General features: G+C 39.8%; 1 protein-coding gene across 2 annotated transcripts; it reads right to left on the bottom strand.

Moving 5' to 3' along the window:
* Positions 1-1,162: 1,162 nt before the first annotated feature.
* Positions 1,163-23,569, bottom strand: pkib (protein kinase (cAMP-dependent, catalytic) inhibitor beta). 2 transcript variants are annotated; one of them, XM_046418106.1, is made up of 4 exons: positions 23,254-23,569; positions 17,059-17,155; positions 4,182-4,335; positions 1,163-3,126 (listed from the first exon to the last, which is right to left on the bottom strand). In XM_046418106.1, exons 2-4 carry the CDS (start codon positions 17,143-17,145, stop codon positions 3,044-3,046), a joined length of 324 nt encoding a protein of 107 aa, XP_046274062.1. In that variant the 5' UTR covers positions 17,146-17,155; positions 23,254-23,569; the 3' UTR covers positions 1,163-3,043. The 2 variants fall into 2 exon arrangements, with proteins under 2 accessions (XP_046274062.1, XP_046274063.1); XM_046418107.1 differs by lacking the exon at positions 17,059-17,155 and having other exon boundaries at positions 23,254-23,548.
* Between the last annotated feature and the right edge of the window lie 1,044 nt (positions 23,570-24,613).

The following is a 24,613-nucleotide window of genomic DNA, read 5'->3' as shown; positions in this document are numbered from 1 at the left end:
ACACCATAAATGAAGCGAGTAGGAGATCGGCAGTGTACCTGTTTCCCTGCTAGCTACTTTCTTGCATACAAGTCAAGCTCATCTTCTTTCAAAATGCCCAAGATTGTTTGTTTTTTTCATTTTCAGACTTTTGCAATCAGCCACAGCCAATGCTGATTTAAGTGACATCACTGAGGACATTTATCAAACTTTCTATCGAAAAGTATCAACACATTGCTCCCTGTGAAAAAGACTGTGAAGATTGGCTCCTCATAACAAATCTTTCTGCTTCACCCGCGATTAAGTAGTTACTTAGTATGCAGAACTCACTCATTCTTTGAACAATATTACTTTACATTGGTTACAGCTGCCATAATGAATTTAGGGATTCATCAGCTGTTGGTCCATGTAGACAAAAAAATGTCTACAGCCATGCTAGCAGCTCTAGAGCAGTGGTTTCTGTGAGCTAAATGCTAATGTCAGTGTGTTACAATGCACTCTGTCACTATGCTAACATGCTGATATTTAACAGGTAACATTTACCATGGTCATTTTAGCCTGCTAGCTAGAGTTGAGCAAGTACTCAGCTGAAACTGATACAGATAATGTAGTTTTTACAAGTACAAATATCATCCCAGTAGTATGTCAATCTGTAAGAATAATAATAAAAAAAAATCCTCATTGGGTTGCTGACTGAATTATATTCATTCAAGTTAATAAAAAACTGTACTTGTTCTTTCAGTTTAAGCCCCACCCATTTCAAGTACAGATATGGACAGATAGGATACAGATACAAATAAAGCTGTATTCAGCCTTCCTTGATGCTAATGTTTGCTAATCAACACTGAGCAAAAGTACAGCTGAGGTTAATGATAATGACATTTAGGTATTCAGTAAACTGCTGGAGGCTTGTTTGGAAAAACAGATGATCAATACTGCTGAAACTATTTGTCCTCTGGGAAATATTCATATCTGTACAGATACAATACTCTGTACTATTTGACCTCCATCCAGTAGTTATTTCATTCTCAATCAAAGTGGTGTTGCTAGCATGGCTAAAAACATTCTGCTGAGTTTTATCACATTAACTTAAATATTATCCTTATTTCCAACATGCCATGTGTTTGCCAAAATGTAGATATCAAGCACTAGAATAGAAATGACACCATTCAATACACAGATGTATAAGTAAAGCTTGTAGATTTAATGGCAATTGTCACCACCAGATAGAATCAACATATGGGATTCAATCCAGCTAAGAAAAATATATGCACCACTTAGAGATCAGGACACTACAAAATACACCTCTGATTAATCAGCCCCCCAAAAAAGTGTTGATCATACAGCTTCTGATCGACCAGGAACACATCTCTCATCAGCATTAATGCAGAAGTAGCACAGCATCAAAAACAGAGCCTGGGCAGCAGCATTTGTGAAACATCCACATAAAGACACAGCCACCGGCACAACATTTTTAAATAGAGACAAATACAGAACATCATTTCTTAGTGGGTACAGTATGTAAATAAAGTCTGTTAATCATACAAGCAGCATGTATGACACATATGGGTTATACTACAATACAGTATATATACAGTAGCAGTGAATGGCTAGCTGACAAATGTGGACTCTGTTTCTCGCTCTCCATCTTGTATCCTATTCGCAGCTCTGCGTATGTGTCGATGAGTGTGAACAGACTCTTCTCTCTGCCGAGCACTCGAAACACATTGTGGTGATGGTGTTGCTTGATGCTTGCTCCCGGGCCAAGTCCACGGGCATATGCTGCCGTGGCTATAAGAAGCATGTGCGGGGAGCCTCACGCTGCAAAAAGCCCTGCTGAAGTTTATGCAAAACTGAACTCTTTTCCTGACGGAGTGTAGAAACTGCAGATGCAAGTCTGTAGAATGTTACAAAAGTGTTTTTTTTTCCTTTTTATATTCGATTTACAGTTCAAGCAGTAAAGAGGTGTTATGATACCTCCTTTTAAATCTGAGGAAAGATCAGTAGCCCAAAGTAGTCGATAACAGTACTTCACAGAGAACGAACACAACACAGGTTTTCGGTTGTGGACTGCCACTAGGCACATTTTCAGAGATTTGGAAAATGAAAAGACTTTTAAAAGCAGCCTTGAGCAAAAAACAAAAGGAAATCTCTTAGCTTTTCTCAGTATTATGATGAAGCAGTGTGTACACCGCTGGCAGTGGGACACTATTCTCCACAGGAATGTCTCAAGATATGGACGTCTCTTTTAAGTTATCACCTTGCACCATGTGCACGCCTAAAACAAGAAAGAAAAAAAAAAAGGATCAAATCCCTGGTTGTTCTTGCTAGGATCAAAACAGTCTGGTAATGAGGGGTAAAAACTGTACATTTACGGTACAATATAGATATACTGTACAACAGCCTCAGGTTTGAAAACATACAATTAGTGTAAAAGCACAAGTGAATGAGACAACAAAAGGACTTCCCAGTTTTCTTAAAGCTACTGCTTTTTTATGTCTTATTTCTTTTTGATTTCACATGTGCCATTTGAGTCAAGCTACAGAGCATCGAGTCACCACAGGCTGCTATCCCTTCTACTACTGTCAATGTAAAATAACTCACATCACTATAAAACAAAAATCAGCAGGAGATGATACACATTACAGTTAGGACATCCTGTTTTTCTTTAATGTTAAATAAATCATACAAAAATAGTAGTGTACAGTATACAATCTGTCATGGTCCCTTTGATTCTCAGTGTAGTGTCTGCAGCGAGTGTATAACTCACCTATAAACGCACACACACACCCACACACACATACACGCATTCACTCATTGGTTCATTACTAAGTGACGTTTCACTCTTTTCAGACAATGCTGAGTGTCCAGCCGTCCGAAGCTCCTGGCTCCAGTCCTCGGGGAGTCGGTCCGTCACTCTCCCTCCATGGTTCAGCTGCTTTGCAAACAGACTGGCTGTCCACAGATAATCACTTTTTCTCCCACAGGTCTTCCTCTATCTTGTTCCTCATCCCGTCTCCCAGGTTATCTTTGCTGGTCTCCGTGGAGGTAAATAAACGAGTCCCTACGATCCCTCGTTGCCCTCTGAGCTCTCCGGCACTGCCGGAGGCTCCTCCGCTGAGGGTGACTGGGCCCCTCCCGGACCATCTGCACGCAAACCCAAAAAGTCACAATAAGAAATATGTTGCAGTCACCCTTCACAGTTTCAGAACCAGTAAAAGTAGCATTAAGCCAACTGCTTTAAAAATAAGCTTTTTCTCATACATCTGAGACTAATTTGTGGCTATAGGGGGAACATACATGGTGTCCAAAGCTCTAGGATCATGTGGAAAAAAAGGGGGTGCATGCTTAGGGTGTAATGATTTATTGAGCTGGCTATATTGATATCGTGATCATGGATCCAATATGATTAATGCAAAGTGAAAACAGCAACCTGTATCATCATCTTTAAAATATGCCTTTATTTTATTTTTCCATGGCACATCTGTGTTTCCTTCCTAAAACTTAGGAATGGCAAGCAGCAAGAAAATGACATCTATGGGTAGAAATGGTACACATTATCACTGAAACAAAACAAACCTAGCTGGGTATCTGACACTGCAGTCATCGATGTTAGTTTGGGAACATGTCATGTAGGCTAAAATTCAGTTGCGGCGTTCTGTCAGTAGATGCAGTGACTTAAATCAGAGGTGAGTTAGAAAATGTATAAATGATATATGTAATTTGATAAGCTGTGAGTTGAAGAATAGTTTGCTAGCCGCTAGGCTAATTTGCAACGCAAAATGTCACAGCTTTATCTTATTTTTATTAAATGTTGTAAAGCCATGTTCTGTTAGTGGAGTCAATTTAAAGTGAACTTTACAGCACTTAATCAGTTACAGTTATTTAGAATCATTGATGCTGTTTTTTTCTTTTTTCTTGAAAAGGGTGGAAAAGAAAGTTGTGACAGCATCTTCTGTAACACACACACATACACATACTAACTAATCAAAATCACATTATGACTTGTCAAAATATAATTGACACTAGTAAAAACTTTATCACTACTAGTCAGCCCTACTGATTAAATGTTAAAGGAATCTATTAATCTGGCTATACCGACAGATTTTCAACTGTGCATATGATCAGGATTTGCTGCAAATACACTTTACAAGTTGATTACAGTTTCCCCGGTGCTCAGTAGATAACATTGTGTACTTTACCTTTGAGGGATAGCTCAGCCAGTTTAAGAGGCAGGTCGCCAGGATTTACGCCCGCCGGAGAGCCCAGGATGTCAGGCAGAGCATTTCTTCTCCCTGAACGCCCTGAGGAGGCGAAGTCCAACACTGGCTCTACTTCCGTCATCTCAGGACCCCTCTATGATAAAAAGATTGTATGATCTTAAATTTCTGCCTGCTATAGAACATGGTGCTCCAAAACAAGAAAGAAAGAGTACTTTATGATTAGCTCAAGCGAGTAATACTGTAATAGTAAGGACTCTAAGAACCCTAGATTTGTTACAATATAAGACCTTGTAAATTAAAGGACTGTATATTGTGCTTTATAAATAATATATTTCACTAAAATAAAATTCTGTACATATTTTTCTGTGCTTAACATGTGACAGAAACATGTACTTCTACAAGACTAAAAGTTTTATCCATGAGATAGACATTAATAGTCTGTTGGACGGCTTATTAGCTAATAGGAAATGAAACAGCTACAATAATTTGTTGAATATTAAGGATGGGCATTTGATATATCACATAATGACAGAAATTCAATGTCTTTATAACTGTCAGTGATGTTGATGTGTTTTTTGTTTTGTTTTGTTTTTTTAACCAAGCATGTGAAATCCCATGTATACCTTTTTTTTCAAACATGGAGTTAATTCAATATAATTTCACCTTTTTCAGTGTAAATTCTCAAGTTGTGATAATAACTGTGTTTCTGTAGCTGTCAGTTACATGCAACTGTTTTGTTCGTTAGCTTGCTAGCTCTTGCTAATTAGTTTCTTGGACATGGCTAAGTGCAAAACAAACAAAATAATGTTGATTTTACATATGTGCAAGTATCACACATGTGAACTAATTGCAAGAGCTGTAGACTTCAACATTTTTTCTTATACTTTTGTCCTGTTTGCATGAAACCCCATGAATAGTAAAGTAACTTTGCATGCATTTGCAACACGTGAAGGAAATTAACATTATTGACTGAGGGTCACACCACACCACATTATTAACATTACTGAATGTAACTGACTAGTTACATTACTGATTGCTTGATTTGTCCATCAGTAATATGGACAGTAGTTGTCAAAAGAAGTGGAACTGTTTTAATGGTAAATAAAATGTGCATATTAGACTGAACAGACTGAAATAAATTACCTGAGGTTCAGGTTTATGCAACTGTTAAATTAGTCTGTGTGCCTTTGTCTTGTTAGCATGTAGGCCTATAGAGGAAGAACCCTGTACAGTACAGAACAGTACTTCAAGTACATTTTAAATATATCTTAGATATATCTTAGACTATTATTTTTCCCTCCATGTTTACCCTGGTAATTTTAATGACATTGTAATAGTATTGATTTTTGAGTAATACAAAGCACAGTAGTAGCCATTTATCCTGACATATCTCAAACAAGATGTACCTAATCTGTTTAGTGATTTGAGCATCAAGAGAAAAAGATTTATGAAGCGGAGGATGTGTCTGTCTGGTCTCATGGCAACCAGCAGCTGGAGATCCAGCTCCAGGCTACATTGGTGACAGGCAGAATTACATCCCTTGTCTCTCTCTCTCTCTCTCACACACACACACACACACACACCACTGTGAGTTGTTGTTGCTATGGCAACAATACAGAAAAAGCACCACTGGCAGGTAAACATATGACTCAAATCCTTTCTATCACTATCTCACTTTCTCTTCCCAGTATCCCTCTTTTGTTGTGGTGCCTCACTTTAAATAACCACACCAATCTGTAGAGAAAAATCCCATTTCCAATTGATCTCTTTCAACAAAGGAATGATATGTGAGGTAATGCAGCTATAAACTCACACAAATACACACACTTGCACACGCTTGCAATCTAGATCTCCAGAAAAAAAGGGCCACAGGTTGGCCATCTGTTAGCCTCAAGCACTATTGTAGCTTAGCCATTGAGCTCATATGAGCCACAGTAGAGCATTGTGGCCTATTTTTAAAATAGTTCTTTGAGCACAAACATATTTCCCCCCTGACACTTCCACATAATCACATGTTGCTAACAAAGCTCATGACTGCATATAGAGGGAGGAATTGGCAAGGCCACATTAAAAACAATGAAAGTGTAGCTTTGTTAATCAAACAAAGCCACACAGCAATTAACTGTGCTAACTAAGATTACCACCACGATTTGCTGTGAAGGATAAATGTAAGACATAAGACACAAATGTTTATCGCAATAATGATTTAATGGTGTCAAAATGCTGTTGCACATTTGATTTTGAGATCTGTCAAACACCTTTGCACCATTACTTAATAGTTCAATGTTTGTTCAGTTTGTGACAAAGCCTGATGGAAATAGACCAGGTTTCAAAGGAGACTTTTAATTACGTCATCTTGTTGTATCCTATTCTTCTGCAAAGCTCCAGTGGCACCTGACTGGACAATGAGTGACAACTTTTTACCAAAACGTTCCGGCTCCTACTACCCCTCCTAACAACAGGGTCAAACTGATCAGACTCATAGTTCACTTTGGAAACCCTACACCTGTATGAGTACAAAGGACAGCCTGTGTGGTGAATTAAAACAGATAGTTATTAACATTTTTCCATTTTCAAAGCTTTTGAGTTTTGTTTTGAGTTTAGAATAAACAATGAAAGCCCTAACCAAGCATGCAGACTGAATCCTCTCCATGTTGCTAAACACTCTTAAAAATACAAGAACTTTGACCTCTATGAAGTGCTCTCTAGTGAGCTATTCTGTAGTTGCAGCAGTAAAACCAGCCTTTCAGTTGGATCTTACTGTAGGCATCCTGGGTAGTCTTTATCTGCCCCACATGAGAAAGCTGCTCTTTGTCCTAGATCAGTGTCCATCGTTCAGCTCAGTCCAACAATAGGAGTCTAATCAGAGCTAAGCAGCATCAAGGACACTTCACACAGCAGGCCTTTCCTTCCTGCTTCAGGCTCAGCAAATGATCATCAATGAAAAGCTAGGATTTGTCTGTTAATCTGGATAAATAAAACAACTGTAGACTGTGGCTGAAATAATGACTTCCTATAATGTCAGGTCCTTATTGACATGCTATTAAAAACTGGCCATAGTCACCCACTGCTGATGTGATCAGGGTTTTAGTCTGTAAAACCTGGAATGGAAGATGCCTCACTCCACAATAATAAGCTCTTTCATCAGCTAAAAAAATATTGGTTTAACGTCCAGTGATGATTTAAATGTAGCTAACCCGTTCCTTGTTTAATTCTTTTTGATAAATATGAACAATTGAATATGAGTACACTGGCTTTAAATAGCCTTAATCTAAAATTGTCATTCTCTATAGCAGCCAAACCATTACTGGGTTATGTATAAATTAGAACATCTGTAATATTCATTAAACCATGTGATAACCTCACTCAAAACAGAGAGTGACCCATCATCTAAACGGGTTTATTTTAACTGATAATCCAACAACAGTTTAGATGGGATAATCTTGTCAAGAACATTGACCTAGATAGTGTGAAGCCTGTGCTGGCTCAGTGAGACACAGGAATAAGTAACAGGTACATTACACAACAAGGTAGAGCTCTAACAGCCTTTTGACCGAAGAACTGTCGTGGTCAAGTGTTGTTTACACAGAAGGCGAGTAAAAAAAGCAAATTATCTTTCCTGTTTTCTTCAAAGTTACACACATATTACAGCTGTGTAATTAATCAAAACCCAGAGAACGCTGCAAATTACCACCTGGGCTATTTCTAAACACAATAAACCCTATAATTTAGCAACAAATTCTACACTGTGTACTTGAAACATTCTCTGTCTTGCAGGGCCTTCTTGTGTATAATCATGCAGCCACAATTATCCTCTCATATGAGTTGGTCATGTCCAAATGAAAACGTTCCACTCACCTATGTTTTCTTCTATGCATGTCTGTTGTTTAGGACTTAAAAGATCACATTCAATGTTGAAGGGTAATTCTGCCCATAACAGCACAGGGCATTGTCTCTGATAAAACCTCACAGCACTCTCAACGCCTGCGAGAGCGGCTCTATTCAGAAGAAACCTTGCTGGCTTTTTAAGAGAGTGCATGTTTTTCTAAATGGAAATGGAAGTCCAAGGACTCTGAGCAAGAACGTTCGTCTCAGAAGTGAATGGAGGCTTTCAGCACCACGGACAGAGCAAGAGAAAGACAACAGCAGAAGCAGCAAACTGAAAGACATGCTGAAAACACAGTGACATGGACTTTGAGTGTCCATGTAACCAACACAGACGTATTGCCCCTTCTAGTGAGTGTAGAAAATGTCAACACCAGTGAAAAACTGTTCCTTGGGAGTTTTTCCTTAGTTGATGTGATGGTCGAAGGGCAGAGGATGTTGCTGATGTTGTGTTAAGCCCTTTGAGACTGCTTGTAAAAATGGGCTATACAAATAAAGTTGTCTTGTCTTGTCTCTGTTATGGACGAATAATACACATGACTGGAGACCTTTCAGAAGCAGTCAGGAGCCACTCTTCCCTATACATCAAAAGCTCTCATAATGTTCCGATCCACTCACACACAAATAGCAATTTGAACACATGTAAAACAGCTGTACAAATCTCACATCACAACCTGATTACAGGTGATGAGTATTTCTCTCTGAGGTAAGAGGAGTTTCAGCTCTAAACCAAAAGCAATAACAGATTAAAATAAAAATGTAGCCGACATTGCAATGGAAAAAAATAAATTATTTAAAAACTATTCTTAATATTTATTTTATTTATTATTGCTATTAAAATATCAATGTTTTACAGACATATTTGTAACTACAGCTTCCAAGCATGGATGATTTATGCAAAAAAGTTTCCTGTGAAACAAATGCAAATTATTTTTGACATTCTTTGTACTTACTTACAGATGTTTTCTTGTGTTTGAACTGTCAATTTCCCTCCTTCTGATGTAGTTTTGAGACATTTGTCAGGGTCTCCTGCTCCACACAGATTGCACATGTATGCTGCATTTCAGCGCTGGTGAAAAATGGGGCCAACTGGGCTTTCAGTGAATTTGTGCGAAATTTAAAGACAGTTTTCTATATAAAATCACACGTCACATGTACATTTTCCAACTGTAGAGTCTGGGATAGGCTGAGAAAACCACCCTCTAAATGGGTCAGGAAAACCCCAATGTCTTATTCTCAACAACTACATTTTTTATGAAGCCACATACTGCAATAACTTAATGCAAGTGAAGTTCACAATTTCAGACAGTCCAAATTTTTGCTGGATTGAGAAAAAATTTGATTCTTGCGGCAGAGAAACATATTGACAGTAATTTTTTTTTACACCTTTGAGTGAAAAGTGTAAGTGAGTGAGACCAACTTGTTTGGGTGACTGCTTGCTCCAAGGATTGCGCTTGCATACTGTTTTTTATTCAGTATATTAGTATTAGTCTATGTGTTGTGTTGTGTGTACATCTCTGACTGGAGCTATGAGAAAACACTACCTTCTACTGCATTCATTTAATTTTTCCAATGGTGTATTCTTTTAAATTAAATAATAAATTCAGAGCAGAACATACTCTCATGTTCCTCTTGAGGAACTGTGAAAAATAGTTATAATGCAAATTTGAGCATGAAAATTGATTCTTAACATAAAATATTGAACATTCACTAAAGAAGGCCTTGCAATACAGTTGAAAATTCCAGAAAAAAAAAAAGAAATAAATGAACTTAGACTGTATCTTATACAGAAATAAAAATCAAGTTTTGAAATTTATTCTTGATATACAACAGCATGTTCAATTAAACGTAATCAGTTTTCATATTTTTGCATACTCAGTTGATGTAACGTGATGTGATTCTGCACTATAGGCCCCCCAAAAATTGGATTATTTAGGCTAGTGCAGACATTAAAACTGTGGTATCACTTAAAAACATTGGCTGGTCGTACTGTGTTTAACATCAACACGTGACATAAGTATGGGTTTCACAAACATATGTGCCATTACTAATATCTGCAATAAGCTAATATCAGGCAAGACATCAGGCTGGCCTATACATGAGGAAATAAAAATCATTTTATGACACCAAACTGTAATTTCTAAATTTTTGTGTTCAGATTAGCAATTTAAGTTAAATAGTACTACCTGTTTTCTGAATTCATTTTAGGTATGAATCCGTATGAAAATATCAAATGCTAGCACAAAATATAAGCTATAGGAAAACTCGTTGCAAAAATATCAGCATTTTTACTGGTCTTTAAAACTCAATTCACAGCAAATTTATGTATTTAGTACATTTATACCCATAGGCAGCCCAAAGTTCTCTGTGGATTACACAGGCAAGAGCACATGATAAAAATAAAAACAGACAGGCTAACAAATACATTTGCTATAAAAGAGTAAGTAATTAAAAGCAATGATTAAAAGGTTGCTTGCATTTGAATGTAGTCAGCAGTCTGTTTTAGCTCTTGTGGCAATTTGTTCCACATTTGACAGTATAGAACATACAGGCTTAATCAGCTTTGATTCTGAGAAAATCCAGTAATCCCGACCGTCGACCTGAGAGGTCTGCAAGGGCCATAGTGGGTCAGGAGATCTGTTAAATATCTAGGACCTAACCCACTCAAGAAAGAACCTTTACTGAAGTTGATTCCATGAGAAACCTGTACATATTAAGTACAGACGCCAGATTAGATTAGCCTTTTAAAAAGTGCTGTAATCACATCACTTCTTTTAGGGCTTTGGGGAAGACCCCTGAGAGCAGTGAACTGTTGCCTGTATGTAAAATATCTGTAGTGAGGTGACTAAAAACTTTTTATAAAAACAAAAGTAGCAAAGTCATTCCATGACTGTGGGATTGAACACCATGGCAAACAGTTTGTGTGTATTATTATTCTCTGAACTGACACTCTGAGAGACGAATTACTGCATTTTTCGGGTCTAAATAATATTTGTGGAAACTGTCTTCGTAGAGATCATAGTGAATTTGGAGTTTAGTCCTATAGATATTTCTAAGAATAATTTTAGCACTGCTATTCGGTGTAACAGAGAAGGAGTTGTATGCATGTATATGCCAAAAGATAACTGTTGAATATGATGGCCACAGCACAGAACCTTCCTTCTCAAACTACAGCTAGAAAATTAAAATCAGCAGGGATCTCAATAATGCAGTTCTGTCATTTTCATCCAACCTAGTTTCAGTTAAAAACAAAGCATCAAGTTTGTGATGTGAAATAAAATATAAATTAATTAAAAAGATGTGCCTGCCAGAGATCTTACATCCAACAAAGCCAAATGCATGTGTCTCTTGGTGAGGAATAGCAACCAGATTAAATAAATGTGCAAATTTAGTTGGATGACCTCTGTGACCTCTAAATCTCATCAGGACAGGGTATTTTGAAGTCACATCATCAGGGCTGGTGATTCTGAGGCAGCAGATTGAAGCAGCAAGATGAATGGAGCCCCCCCCCCCCCCCCCCCGTGGTTTGGATGAAGGCCATCCAAGTTTAGAGTTTCGGTTTTATTGTCAAAGAAAGTAAAATCGCCCACATATATAACATTTGTGGACCTGCAGCTGTCTTCCAGCTGAATGTGGAGCTGAACTTAACACCATAAATGACACAAAAGCATCATCTAAATGACACATGCAGCATGTCCAGGAGGTAAAGGAAGTCATCTTTGAGTGTTTCAGATTGCTGTGAATTTATGTCACTTAATCGAACATGTGCAAAGACTCTAGGGATGGAGGAGTGATACTGAATGCATTTTGGAACTGCATCAGTGATGATTCAGTAGATGATTCGACCACCAGAGCGGTCTCCAGCCAGCACTGCTTTGGGGTCTGGCCAGTTCAGATGACATGAGGTCAGACTCCAGTGCGGGTCCAGTCAAGAGTAAACGATCAATGCGTTAGTCAAAATCCAAATGCCAGCTGAGAAAAACCTTGTACCTAGTTACAACATATAAATAAAATGACAAGGTACCAAGAAGTGAATCATAAAAATTGTGGCTTAAAAATCTCAATTAATGAGAAAACGTCTGTCTGACATGCACCACACTGACACATGCATGGTGCATGTTGATGGATATGGCTTTTTAAAGCCATATCCATCAACATGCAACAAAGCTTTCTCTTCTTCAAACAAGAGAAAATGATATATATATCAGTACTCCGAGCCAAGAAGCCTGAGGCTGACCTCTATTCTGCTTCGCATCAGTCTGAGAGCGGCAGTGTGACAGACACAGAGAGGCAGCCGCAGTGACTGCACACATTACAGCTTCACTACAGTCTATACAAATCAGCCGATATAATACTGGCAGTAATGAAATTAAACATCATCGCATTTAATGGTCACGTGTGGCATCATTTAGATAGATGTTTAATTACAAATTGGCAAGCTGTCACTGTGGATGATTTCGGTGACAAAGCAGTTGTGCTCATTTCACTTCCTCTAATGCACTCTCATTTTTAACTCTCACGCTTCATCTAATAATAACAAAGTAGGTACAGTGATAGATTGCTTGCAATAATTCAGAGCTGATTTCTCTCAACCCCCATACATCCGACCACAGTGTGTTGTGTTTGTGTTGCTACTGTACCGCCCCCACCCACCCTATAGTCTTGGTATTAGTCAGTAAGACTGTGGGGTTTAGGAACTGCAGAAGAATTGATGTTTACACAGCCGGCGCAGACACGAGAAGTTTCAGATGAATAAATAATGCCTGGGATTAAGTCCCTTGCTATTTTTAGTCCCTCATACCCTGTGATTATTCCCTGTCCTTCTCCCTACTTTTTTCACTGTTATCCTAAAGCTTAACATGCTCTAGCTGCCATGGAAACCGCACCATTGTTATAAAGGCAGCTATATAGTGGAGGAGGGGATCCAAAGAAGAAGAAGAAGAAGAAGACAATCGTTATAATGCATTGGTATTGTTTTTTTCTTTCTCTCTTTTTTTCCCTCATTGAGGTGTCTTTTGTTAAGATGTCAGATTTAATGTGAACATCCAGCTTGGGTAAACTGGGATTAATTATTTCTGCTTGTGTAAGCAGTGAAAATGATAGAGAAACACAATACAAACGCAACAGAATGTTGTGTAGGAATTTAAATATATATATATATATATATATATGTATATTACTATTCAAACAGCTTAAATAGACAATGATTGATGTTAATTTCTGATGTGAAAATCTGACATGTATGCAGTGCAAAACTATCATCTTATATGCACAGCTATTTAGGAAAACTGATGAAAAGGATGGAGGCTTCTCTCGTCATATTCCCATTAACAGGTGCACAGGAGGTCATGCATATGCACAGAAGCTGGAAGGTGAGGCACGACTCTGTTATCAGCAGCTGACTTTGAAAAAAGCCGTGCAGCAGCATTAGAGTGAGAGAGACAGAGACAAGCAGAGAGTTGAGGCTGATCTAATGAGACAGCGTGATCACAGCCTCCCTTCAGATCTCGCAAACATCCCAGGCACATCTTCCCGTCTTTTCTGCTGATCCACAGAGCCCTTTTTCTCACCATAGCTGCCTGCTTTCGTGTTTTACAAGCCAGGACTCGCAGGCAAAAACACACTTGCAGAGGCTTTTACTTTGTACATAATTTGCTTACATGGGTGGGTGAGTAGGCGGGGTTTCGGGGTTGGGGGGCAAACATTGACGGCCAAACATCTTCCCTGATCAGCAGCTGTCTAAAGTTTAAGCTAATGTTAGCGGCTTTGCTCTTCGTTTGGACAGAGTTGACACCAGCGATTCTAGCCAATAGCTTTATGTCTCACAAACTGATCGCTCTGAAATGTTTTTCTCTCAGGAAGGTGAAACATACAGTTTGAAAATACAAACAAGCAATGGTAAGCATTTAGCCATTTGTGCAGATTTAAAACTTTTTTCAGGGTGTACATCAAGTCAGCCTGAAACATTAAGAAGTCAGCTAGAGACAGAGTTTCCAGTCTTGACTCATGCTGCTTTAACCAGCCAGCTCACTACAAATGACACCAGCAACCACAATTTATTTGCCAAGAATTTTAAGAATAGATCGATTAAATGTTAAATCTATAAAATGGCAAAACAATTGCGAAAAATGTTCATTGTAATTTCCCAAACTGCATCTTTTGTCCAACCAACAGTCCAAAACACAAAGACTCTTCATTTACCATCACAAATGACACAGGAAAACAACAAATCCTTACATTTAAGAAGCAGAAAACAACATATGCTTGACAAACCCTCATTTGTAGCCCAACAAAGGGCTGCTTTTGTTTCCTTCTGTGTAACATTGAAGATAGAAACACAATGAATATGAACATCACATTTATCAGCTCTCAGTTTCAATCTGCTGAATGCTAAATCTGTTATAAAGCTTTAAAAGAAACTACCCACAACACTACAAGGAAGTTACAAGCACTCACTGATAACATTTGTATGATGGTGCACAGGTCCAAAGAGCAGCTATTCAAACAGCACCTGCGTTAAAAGCAAACCACCCTCTCTGCAATTAACTGCGTTTAATGTGCAATACCAACAACAAGCCATTATACAAAAAGAGGCTGAGAAGCTGCCCACCATGTTGCCAAATATGAGACAGTTTGAGTGGCTTTTCATAAGGGTCACAGCAACAGTGTATCCAACTATTTACAGCAATTAGCATACTTGACAGAGAGCTGTAAAGAATGGCTGGCAGGCAGCGCTGGCAGAGGGAGGAATGATCTGAAGACCAGAACACTTGGAGCAAGAACAGACTGTACGACCTTTACACTTCATGTTCTGATTCAGCTCTGATTATCACTGAGGATCACAACACACAAATGGCCCTCCAATTTGCTCCATTTCAAAGGTCAAACATGTAAAAACCACATTGTCCTCACCCTGCAGAATGTCCTATTTTTACCTGGTAGTAACCGCACACGTGACAGTGTGGCCGTTGTTGTGACTCTGCTCAGTCTACTTACGATGAGTGAAAGTGAGCATAGATTGGAGACCTCCGAATCTTTACCTGTTCAATGCCAGTACTTTACTGTGAACTTCACCAACTTTACACATTAATTTGACATTCATTTTACACAACAATAGAAGGACTACTGAGGCAGATCATTTGGGTATTTTATCTATAGGGCTAGACGAATATGGTGCAGTGGTTTGCCCTGTCGCCTCATAGCAAGAGGGTTCCAGGTTCGAATCCCAGTCTGGGCCCTTCTATGTGGAGTTTGCATGTTCTCCCTGTGCCTGCGTGGGTTTTCTCCGGGTACTCCGGCTTCCTCCCACAATCCCAAAAACATGCACGTTAGGTTAATTGGCCACTCTACATTGTCCCGAGGTGTGAGTGTGCAGTTGTCTGTCTTTGAGCCCTGTGATTGGCTGGCGACCAGTCCAGGACGTAACTGCGCCTCGCACCCGTAGTCACCCCCGTGACCCTAATGGATAAGTGATATAGAAAATGGATGGATGGATTCAAAATTCAGCATTTTTGCTATTATTGATTGTCCAACTGATAAGGATATCTCAGCCTTTGCTGCATCACCTGTGACCATTCTGTTTTCATCAGTCTCCTGTGAGTATCTGTGGAAGCGTAGTACTCACTGTAGTACTCGTTAAATCCCAGACCGATTCCAACTATCAGTCATTTAGACTGCAACTTCATTTTGCAAAGGATGATGAATTAGTGAGAAGAGGAACTAGGCAGCTTTGAAAAAGTATTTGTACTGCAGTATTGTAAATATCTGATATGAAATGTGTCAGTATTAATGTGCCATTACCATACTGTATTTATTATATAGCAAATAAATCTCATCTTTATAGGCACTGATTCTAACTGCACCTCTTCACCACAAGACCCTGTGATAACACTGTGACTGTTAAGCAGAGTAGCCAAAAACTTACTCAAATACAAGTAAAAGTAGTCATCAAAATAACTACTTTAGTCAAAGAACAAAAGTATTGACTGAAAAAAAACAAACTTGAAAATACTTGAGTAATGAGTAACCCAAGAAAAAAAAGGAAAAACACAAGTGAAGTCTTTTACTTGATGTGGATATAAGTGGAATTAATTCTTCATCAGGAAAAGAAGTGAACATATACCTGTATGTATTTATGACAAAATCATCTCCTGATTAGACAGCCTGCCACATACACATGATAATATTTGTCATGAACTGCTGTCGATCAGTCACTGGTTTTTCTGTTTTCCCCTGAATGCTTCATCCATTTTCACCTCAATCAGCCTCACTGCTTTCACCTGTTCTCCTCACAGGTTATAAAGGCAACCCCTGTCCTTCCCTCTTTGCCAGATTGTCCCTCAGCTCTGAATGACACTCCAGCTCCACATACCAGCTTGCCTTGCCTGTTGTAACCCTGTCTGCTTCCGTTTTTGCCTCCTGCCCTGTTGTTTGGTAAAGTACCCTGATTTTTTCCCTTCGTTTTTTTTGAAGGTGTTTTTTGTTGTAACTTTATCTTTTGCTGAAGAGGTTTTTGTTCTGGGACTGTTTGTTGAGGTTTTTTTGAATAAGAAGATATTTTTGTTGTGGTTAAGTTTTGCTGAAAAGGTTTTTTTTTTTGGTGTTATTTGACCTTTCAGTGGACTCCATTCACCAGCCCCGCTACCTGGTGGACATTACTGCCTCAGCTGCCTTGCTTGTATTAACAAATAAAGTTTTGTTTTTGCTCCTTTCCGACCTAGTCCAGTGTGTTGCATTTGGGTCCATATACTCCCTGGTTTCAATATTCCCAGTCTGCATCTCTCAAGCATGACCACAAATGTTACATTAATATTATACTATATCAAGTACACCAATATGTTAAAAAAAACAAACAAAAAAAACATTCTTTGCTTGTTGTCTCCTATATTATATTATGATATGGCAAATAAATCAGCAAACTGTGTGCATGTACATAAAAGATCGATAAGTATATATAAAGACAATATCTTACAGCGCAAACTTTGATAATTCCAGTACAGATGTCCCAAGTCCCAGTTCCCATCACAGACAGCCACAGACCAGGTCTGAGCCCCCACATCCAGGTCTCTCTGATCACACGGAAACAATAAGATTAGAAAATCAGTCTCTTGTCATTCTTAGAGCCTCCTATCAGACGTCTCATTTAGGCTAATCATCAGCAGATACTGCTGTCACATTTCATCACTGTCTATCAAATGTGATGTGTGTTCACTCTCTTCACTTTTACCTGATGAAAACCATCTGCGTTTGAACCGAAATGAAAGCATCCCACTAGGTCTTTGTTCTATTTATCAAGCAACACCAAAGAACGTGACCACTCACATACAGTTAGCTTGAATATTTACATTATGACAGAAAAACAGCACTTTATGTACATACCACCATATAATGTTATGTTAACTTGTCAGCATTAAGACGACAAACACATGGCAACACGGTTTTCTACATGTTCTACTCAGCACGCAGCCCGCTGCACTGTGCACGCTCAGTTCATCTGTAAATATTAGCTGCCAGCGCCGTTTGAAAGCCATACTTCAGCCATTATGCTGCTCTAAACAATGTGAAGGCATGGCTGTGGCAGGATGACAACCGAGTGTGTGAAGGCAGAAAGTGATAGGTAAAAGTAGTGCGGCGAAAAGTAAATGTAGCGAGGTGAGAGTAATTTCTACCTAAAAGTCTACTCGATTGCGACTACTTTGAACAGTTTACTCAAGTAAATGTAACAACATTAATTTCTGGAGAAAAAACTTAATACTAACATTATACTACTTAATATTATACCATCATATAATAAAAAAAATTCAAATAAAAATCTAAAAAATACTCAAGATATTACTGTACAACATTTTAATTGATTCATATCAACAATAATTAAATTAAAAGAATTACAAATCTAACCAGACATTCCAAGTACTCAAGTACTGAGGTTTAAAAAGTCGCATGTCGAAAACGAGTGAAAAATCCCCACTGAAATTCCCCAGAGCAGATTTAGCAGATCAGTTTTTTTTGGAGCAAAGTTGCAAAACACAGACATATTTAATTCTCCTTGATAAAAACCTGAAAAGAAAGGAAACATTCACATTGGAGAAGCTGCAAGCAGAGAACACTTGGCATTTCTTCCTGACAAATGAGAACTACGACCAATGACGTAGCCCATCCGGAACTCCATATATCAGTCAGCCCGTCGTAGCTGTGCCAAGGCCAGGAGAATGAATCCAGAGTATGTGTCACACATGTCCGATACATGTGTGACACTGGGAGGACAGTGTGTGCTGCTGTCACATCAATATTTCAGCACAAAGACTGTTGTTTTAAAGAGTGCGAGCGAGGCCGACCTCCACCCCCGGGCGCTCAGCGAACCAGACCATCGTGTCAACAGCGATGCGGCCTGGGTGGCTGCAGCTGCACGTGCTGCTCTTGCATGCTGGCTACGAGCGACGGGCCTCTGGCACTCTCTGACAACAACCCTGGCAAATGGGGTATCGGCTGAGACACACACACACACACACACACACACAGACCGCCACCCTGCATCAGCACAAGTGTCAAGCTCTTGTGTTTGTGATTAAAGCTGCACAAGGGGGATAAAAGAGGAGCTGCAGCAGCAGAAGAGGATTTCATCTTCACCAGGAGAATTTCCACTCATCTCTTCATTCAAACAAGTCTAAAATGAACACACACACACACACACACGTTTGACAAACCTTTCTGGAAAATACTAGTGTTGCAAGACCAGTCAGGACATACAGTCCCACCAACATCAGATCTGAATCTTACCTTGTGTATTAATCTGGAAGTTATGTTCCTGATTGATCAATCATTTAATTATTCCATATATAAGAAAATGGTGGAAAAACATCACAGTTTGATGGTTTCAGATTGCTTGTTTTGTCCGACCAACACTCCAAGACTCAAGACTAAGTGACTTAACACATAAAACAACACAGAAGAAATCCTTAAAGTTTCTTAAAAATGACCTAAACAATTCATCTATTACCAAATTAATTTCTGTGTATGAATTAATCACTTCAGCTGTGGTTTCAATAAATGGATTCTGACGGCAGTAGAACAAGTGCAAAAGCACACCATCCTTGCTATGGGAAAACGTGTTAGCAAACAGCAGTCTATTTACACACCCAGCAGACCCTGAGCAACCATGTTTGATGTTGCCCATTGAAATGCAATTCAAACGGAATTTGCGCCTCTCAACCTCTTCCAGTCTCCCCATTTACCAACCAGCAGAGCGAGCTCGTCACGTGGCTGATGCCTGACAAGGTGCTGTGGCCGTTTCCACAGCAGACGGAATTCCACGCGCTAAATGCAGGGGGCGACAGAGCAGCTGATTCTATTGTGTGGTCCGATACACTGCAAAGGTCACTGATCTGAGCGCTGAATGGACGACTTGGGAATTACAATAAACCCTTTGTCTCTGCAGAGGAACCATCCCATCTCACCTACTGTTCCCTTCCAATCTAATCAGTACGGGGAGGCTGGCAGCAGGAGAAATGACAATGACGAACCACAGTCCTTTCCCATAGAGCCGAGGCATGCTGGGGGCAGTCTACTGGGTTATGCTGCCAACCCTCCCTCCTCTCATCAGGCTGGGCTGCTGGGAAAAGAGACTTAGGTCAGCCTCTTAAGAAACAGGTCTCCTCTGTCCCTGTTATCATCCTCTGTCCTCTGCATCTCTGCAAAACATATCCTGTGTCTTCTGTATCCTCTAAACCATGGCAGAAAGATAAAAGTAGCCGTAGCCACATGGCAAACACCCATAGGTCACAGTAAAGGGCAGCGGCCTTTAAAGACGCACCGGCTAGGACTAAAGTCTTATGATCACTGGTCAATACAGAGGAATGATGAATGACTAGAATTTAACTTGGGAAATTACTGTTTCCATCTTCAAAGTGGCGAGGGCCGCAATCAATGGGAATTGAATTTGGTGTAAGATTGTAAGTGACAGGCGGCACTTGGCCGTCGTCTATCTTGCTGCAAAGAGACACGCTTAAAAAATAGAGGAGCACTTTTCTTTCAAGAGATTTTTTTTTTTTTTTTTTTATGGCAGACAGCAGACATTAAAAAGAAAAGGCCCATACATGCATTCCCCTACAACTCTGCAGCGAGGATGTGTAGGGCAAAACTTTTTTGGATGCTACAGTACACAATCCTGAGTCTGCTGTTATTTGATTAGGGAGCAAAAGCTGGCATACAAGAGCTGAACTGTTATCTGCTCTAGCCAATCAGCAATACCTGATGTGGCTTAAGTCGCGAGGTGCGGTTAAGTTCTTTCGAAGTTCGTTCGTTGCCAATTTAAGTGCGGCTACTTCTGTTGTGTTGACTTACAACATGTACAGCAGTCCCATCCGGTCGCGTCACCGTTTTCGTGGCTATTTTCCTGTGACTAAGCTGTCACACTGACAGACTCGACACACACACAGTTGATGTGTACATTGCTAGCTAGGCTACAAAATGGCTACAAAATCTGAATTCGTGTCATACTGATATACTAAATTCAGGTCACAAATAGTGAAAATACTAAATATTGATCTTTTGGTCCAAAAAATACATGGTACAGACAAAAGTACTGAGACACCTGACAAGTTGCACCAACAAGGACTTTAATAACACTGCATCCTAAATACACAGTTTTGCAGCTAAAACAGCTCCCACTTTCCTAGGCCTTCTCCAAACTGTTGCCACAAAGTTGGAAGCATAGCATTGTCCAAAATGTCTTGCTAAGTCTTCCCTTCACTGGAAGCCAGGGGACGAACCCAACCCCAGAAAAACAGCCTCATACCACACCTGAATTCAATAATAAAGAGGTGTGTCTGAATCCCCTGTCTATATAGTGTATCACACATAGGTACAGATTGGTCAAACTCTAGTTGAATACACAATTTATATGTCAGTCTTTTCTCTTCAATGAAGGTAAGCAGTGGACAGGCATTGGAGATAAGCTGCTCAGTAGTGTCAAGGTAACTGGAGAGTAAACAGATTTTATAGGTAAAGCAGTTGGCTGTTTACTGATTATAGTGGAGGCTTAAAAAAGAAGGTAGATAAGGTTGGTCAGGAGTTAGTAATAAAAGATTGAGCAGTCAGTCACGTCTGGCACCTCTGGGACTCCAGAATGAGAGCGGGCGGGTGAGGGGCATGCGGTGTGATGTCATCATCTGTCTGCCATCATGGCATAACTCGCAGTGACATTGAGGCTCGACTTCCAAGAAAAAGCAGGATGCAGAAGGAGAACAGATGATAGGAAGTCAGATGATTCACCCGGAGATGACAGAACAGTGCAGTATGAGCAAAGAACTGCCACGTTCCATGGCCAAATATCAACAAAGGGAGTCGAAATATTACTACAGCTTACTGTATTCCTCTGATTACAGTACTGCTGCTCCTGTGCACCATTACACAGGTCCATTTACAAGATTTTCCCATCTTTAGCTTACTTCTTTGTTCTCTTTTTATCTCAGTTTCTTCTAAAATACATTCATATTATTGGTCAACTTAAAGGTACACTAATCATTATTTTTTTGTTGTTAACAAATGATCAAGTGGTTATGCGTAATGTAAAAGATGACGCTCACAGTGGCAAATCCACAGAAAACAGATCACCGAATTCCACAGTTCCCTTCACCTAGCCTTTAGCGTCTTTTAGCTGAATACGCAAATATACTAGTTACATAAGGTTGGTCAATGTTGAGTCTACAACTTTGTCTGTTGCCCTCAGATGAGCAAAACATTCTGAACGCAGCTTTAAGTGATCATGAGAAAGGTCACCCAAACCACAGCAGCAACACCAAAAAAAATAAAATAAAAATAAAATAAAATAATCAAAGGCAAGTTGGGTCCCAGTGCTGCCCACACAGTCTGATCTACAGGTGAACACTGCATCACACAGCAGCCAGCCAGGAAATGAGTCTGATTTTCAAAAATGACCCCTTGCATATGTAATTAACATAGGGTGAAGTCATAAAATTAAAGGAAGTGCCTCAGAGCTAAGATGAATATTGAAAATAAGACGGGTCTGTCTGGGTCTGCCGGACGCCCTAGCTGTCCCAACCTTCGTCTTCCGTACTTGAAATCGTTCATTACATTGATGATTCACTGTAAAGCGAGTTTAAGAAGACCAGGATGGTAACAACTACACAAAGATCCCCAAAAGGATTTTTTATTTAATTCTGAGCTTTTTTTTTTTTGGAAACATTTTCTGCACCACATTCAACACCACATACAGACTGAGGCTTCTTCAAGGCCTCCGCACACACCTGGAACGGACACTCGTCTGAGTGGGAAGAGACACTCTGAAGGACAAGGACACACGCACAAAACACACACGTACAGTATACCTTTTTTTTTTTTTTTTACATCAGAGATCACATCAAGATCACTTATCACACAGTTAGGGTTATGAAATATAATTTTAGTTTAAGTTAGGTTTTGTTGCTCCAGGTGCTAGACTGAGTCTATTTTTAGGAATGAAGCATTCAAAGTGCTGAATACTGTCCGTTGGCTTTCAAAAAGTGATACTGGCTGAACCAGCAAGCCACTTTTTTTTTTGTTTACTGCAGGGTTACTGAGTTTAAATTACATGGGTATTTTAGAGTAAAATAATGACCAAAAAGACACTTTTCTGACGTTATTACAGATTAAGACTGGTGATTTCTGATCAGGGTTTCACTCCACATTTCATTATGTTCATCTCACCTGAAGGTCACACTTTATACACCTTTTTAATAAACCAAAGCAGATAATCCAGGCGCCATAGAGCTCTCTGCTGGGAGCCAGTGGCATTTTCAATTGAACAGCTGATACACACAATGCTGAGTCCATATGGAGGTGACAGGTAGACTGCTGGAGCTTACCGTCGTTTGGTAGTGATAAGTTCGAACAAGCCTGCAGATGATGCCAGATATGACTGATGCTGGCATTTAAGTTTATGACTTGTTATTTCTCTCCCTGTTGTTTTGATTTGCAGATAATGGCCCAGCACGCCTCATTAATTCTTCCCTGCCTGTAATATATATAACCAACAGCTTGTTCTCCGACAGTCATTCCTGTGTTTTGGAGGTTTGTCGACGTGTTAGCGCACAGCAGCAGAGGCCAGACTGATGTCCTACCTGTGGAGCAGAGCAGGTGACAGCGTATGTGCGCAACGACGGACACTCACCAACACAATTCAGTGCGCTTCGATGAGGAAATAAAAATAAGGAGTCCGAAGTTGGAACTAGCCGCCAGCCACCATCTTCGGCATGGACGAATAGGAGAAAGTGCGGAATGTCAGGGGGTCCGTCCCGTACGACACATCACATTGCTTCATTACAGCTGACACCGCTGGACCTGCAGCATACCGGACCACTCGGCGCCGACAACCGCACGGACAGCCGAGCGCTTCACTGTGCGCTTCATTCCCAGCAGCAACAGGGAGGAGCATAAAGTTGCACACGCGTAGCTCGGGGATCACAGGAAAAAGAAGGGATTTTGCCTTCAAAGTAAAATCATAGCAGCTGTCGAGGAAGAGACGATGCGGGGTGGGGGCTTTAAATATGTCGATGAAGAAAGGGGGAGCAGCATAAAAATTAAATCGTATCAAAACCATACGAATAAATCATAACACACACACACACACTCACTGAGGCTATACACAGAGAATATACTGACTGAAATGAGCTATTAATGAAGTGTGTAACATGTGACGTCATAAATAGGTCACTTATTTCCTTAGAAAGTGGTCATTGGCTGTTGTGACAAGCAACTTCAGAATTTTGACGTTTTCTTTATGTTCATACAGCCAATCAGTCAGATTGCTTGCATTGGGCCAGCACAACTAACACCGCACAGCTGAGCAAAAAAGCTAATTTTTCTACTCTCTCAGATGAAGAATGTTCACCACAATATAATGTTATGCATCAAGAATACCAATGTGACTTAGTGTGGCCGATTTTACAGTCATATTGTCGTTATTAACGGCGGTAGTCCTTCTAGTAAAAATGATGCGCTGGAGGGGCTTTATACCATTTTATATGTCTTTATTTTGAAGTCACGGCGGTTGAGTTTCCTGTGTGGTTCTCGCTAATTGTGTCTGGTTTGTCTTGCCGCTGCTGCTCAAAGGTTTGTACCATTGTCTTTTTAGTAAGGGGGACCCTATATTTACACGTTCAAGTATTAGTAAATGGACTCGCCTTTCACCTGTCATTTGAACGAATCCTGCAATTTGTTCTCACTCTTAAGGTATATCATTGCTCATTTACTTTATCCCTTTATCTTAATCTTATGTCAAAGATAGTAAAAGTGAGGCACGTGTATTGCGTGTAGCCTGCTACCACCTTGAAACAGAAACAGAAAAACAGTGGCCCAGTGATAACAAAGTCAACTGCGTTTTCACCAAAGGCTGCATTTGTTTGAGCCAGAATTTTCAACCTTTAGTTTTCTTTTTCTTATTTAGTGTTACCAAATGCTGAAGGCCATATTGTGTACCATTAACCCACAGATAATCGCCTCAGGTGCATCACGGTGAACTGAGTGGTGAC

Source organism: Scatophagus argus, chromosome 17, assembly GCF_020382885.2.
Source record: "Scatophagus argus isolate fScaArg1 chromosome 17, fScaArg1.pri, whole genome shotgun sequence".
In the NCBI taxonomy this organism is placed as follows: domain Eukaryota; kingdom Metazoa; phylum Chordata; class Actinopteri; family Scatophagidae; genus Scatophagus; species Scatophagus argus.
This window is presented reverse-complemented; position numbering and strand designations above follow the sequence as displayed.

Excerpts from the sequence above, each read along its gene's own strand:
- pkib (XM_046418106.1), bottom strand. The coding sequence starts at position 17,145 with ATGTGGGGGCTCAGACCTGGTCTGTGGCTGTCTGTGATGGGAACTGGG. Across the intron at positions 4,336-17,058 it reads GAATTATCAAAGTTTGCGCT|AGGGGTCCTGAGATGACGGA; the intron begins GTAAGATATTGT and ends TTTTTATCATAG. Across the intron at positions 3,127-4,181 it reads GGCTGAGCTATCCCTCAAAG|ATGGTCCGGGAGGGGCCCAG; the intron begins GTAAAGTACACA and ends GTTTGCGTGCAG.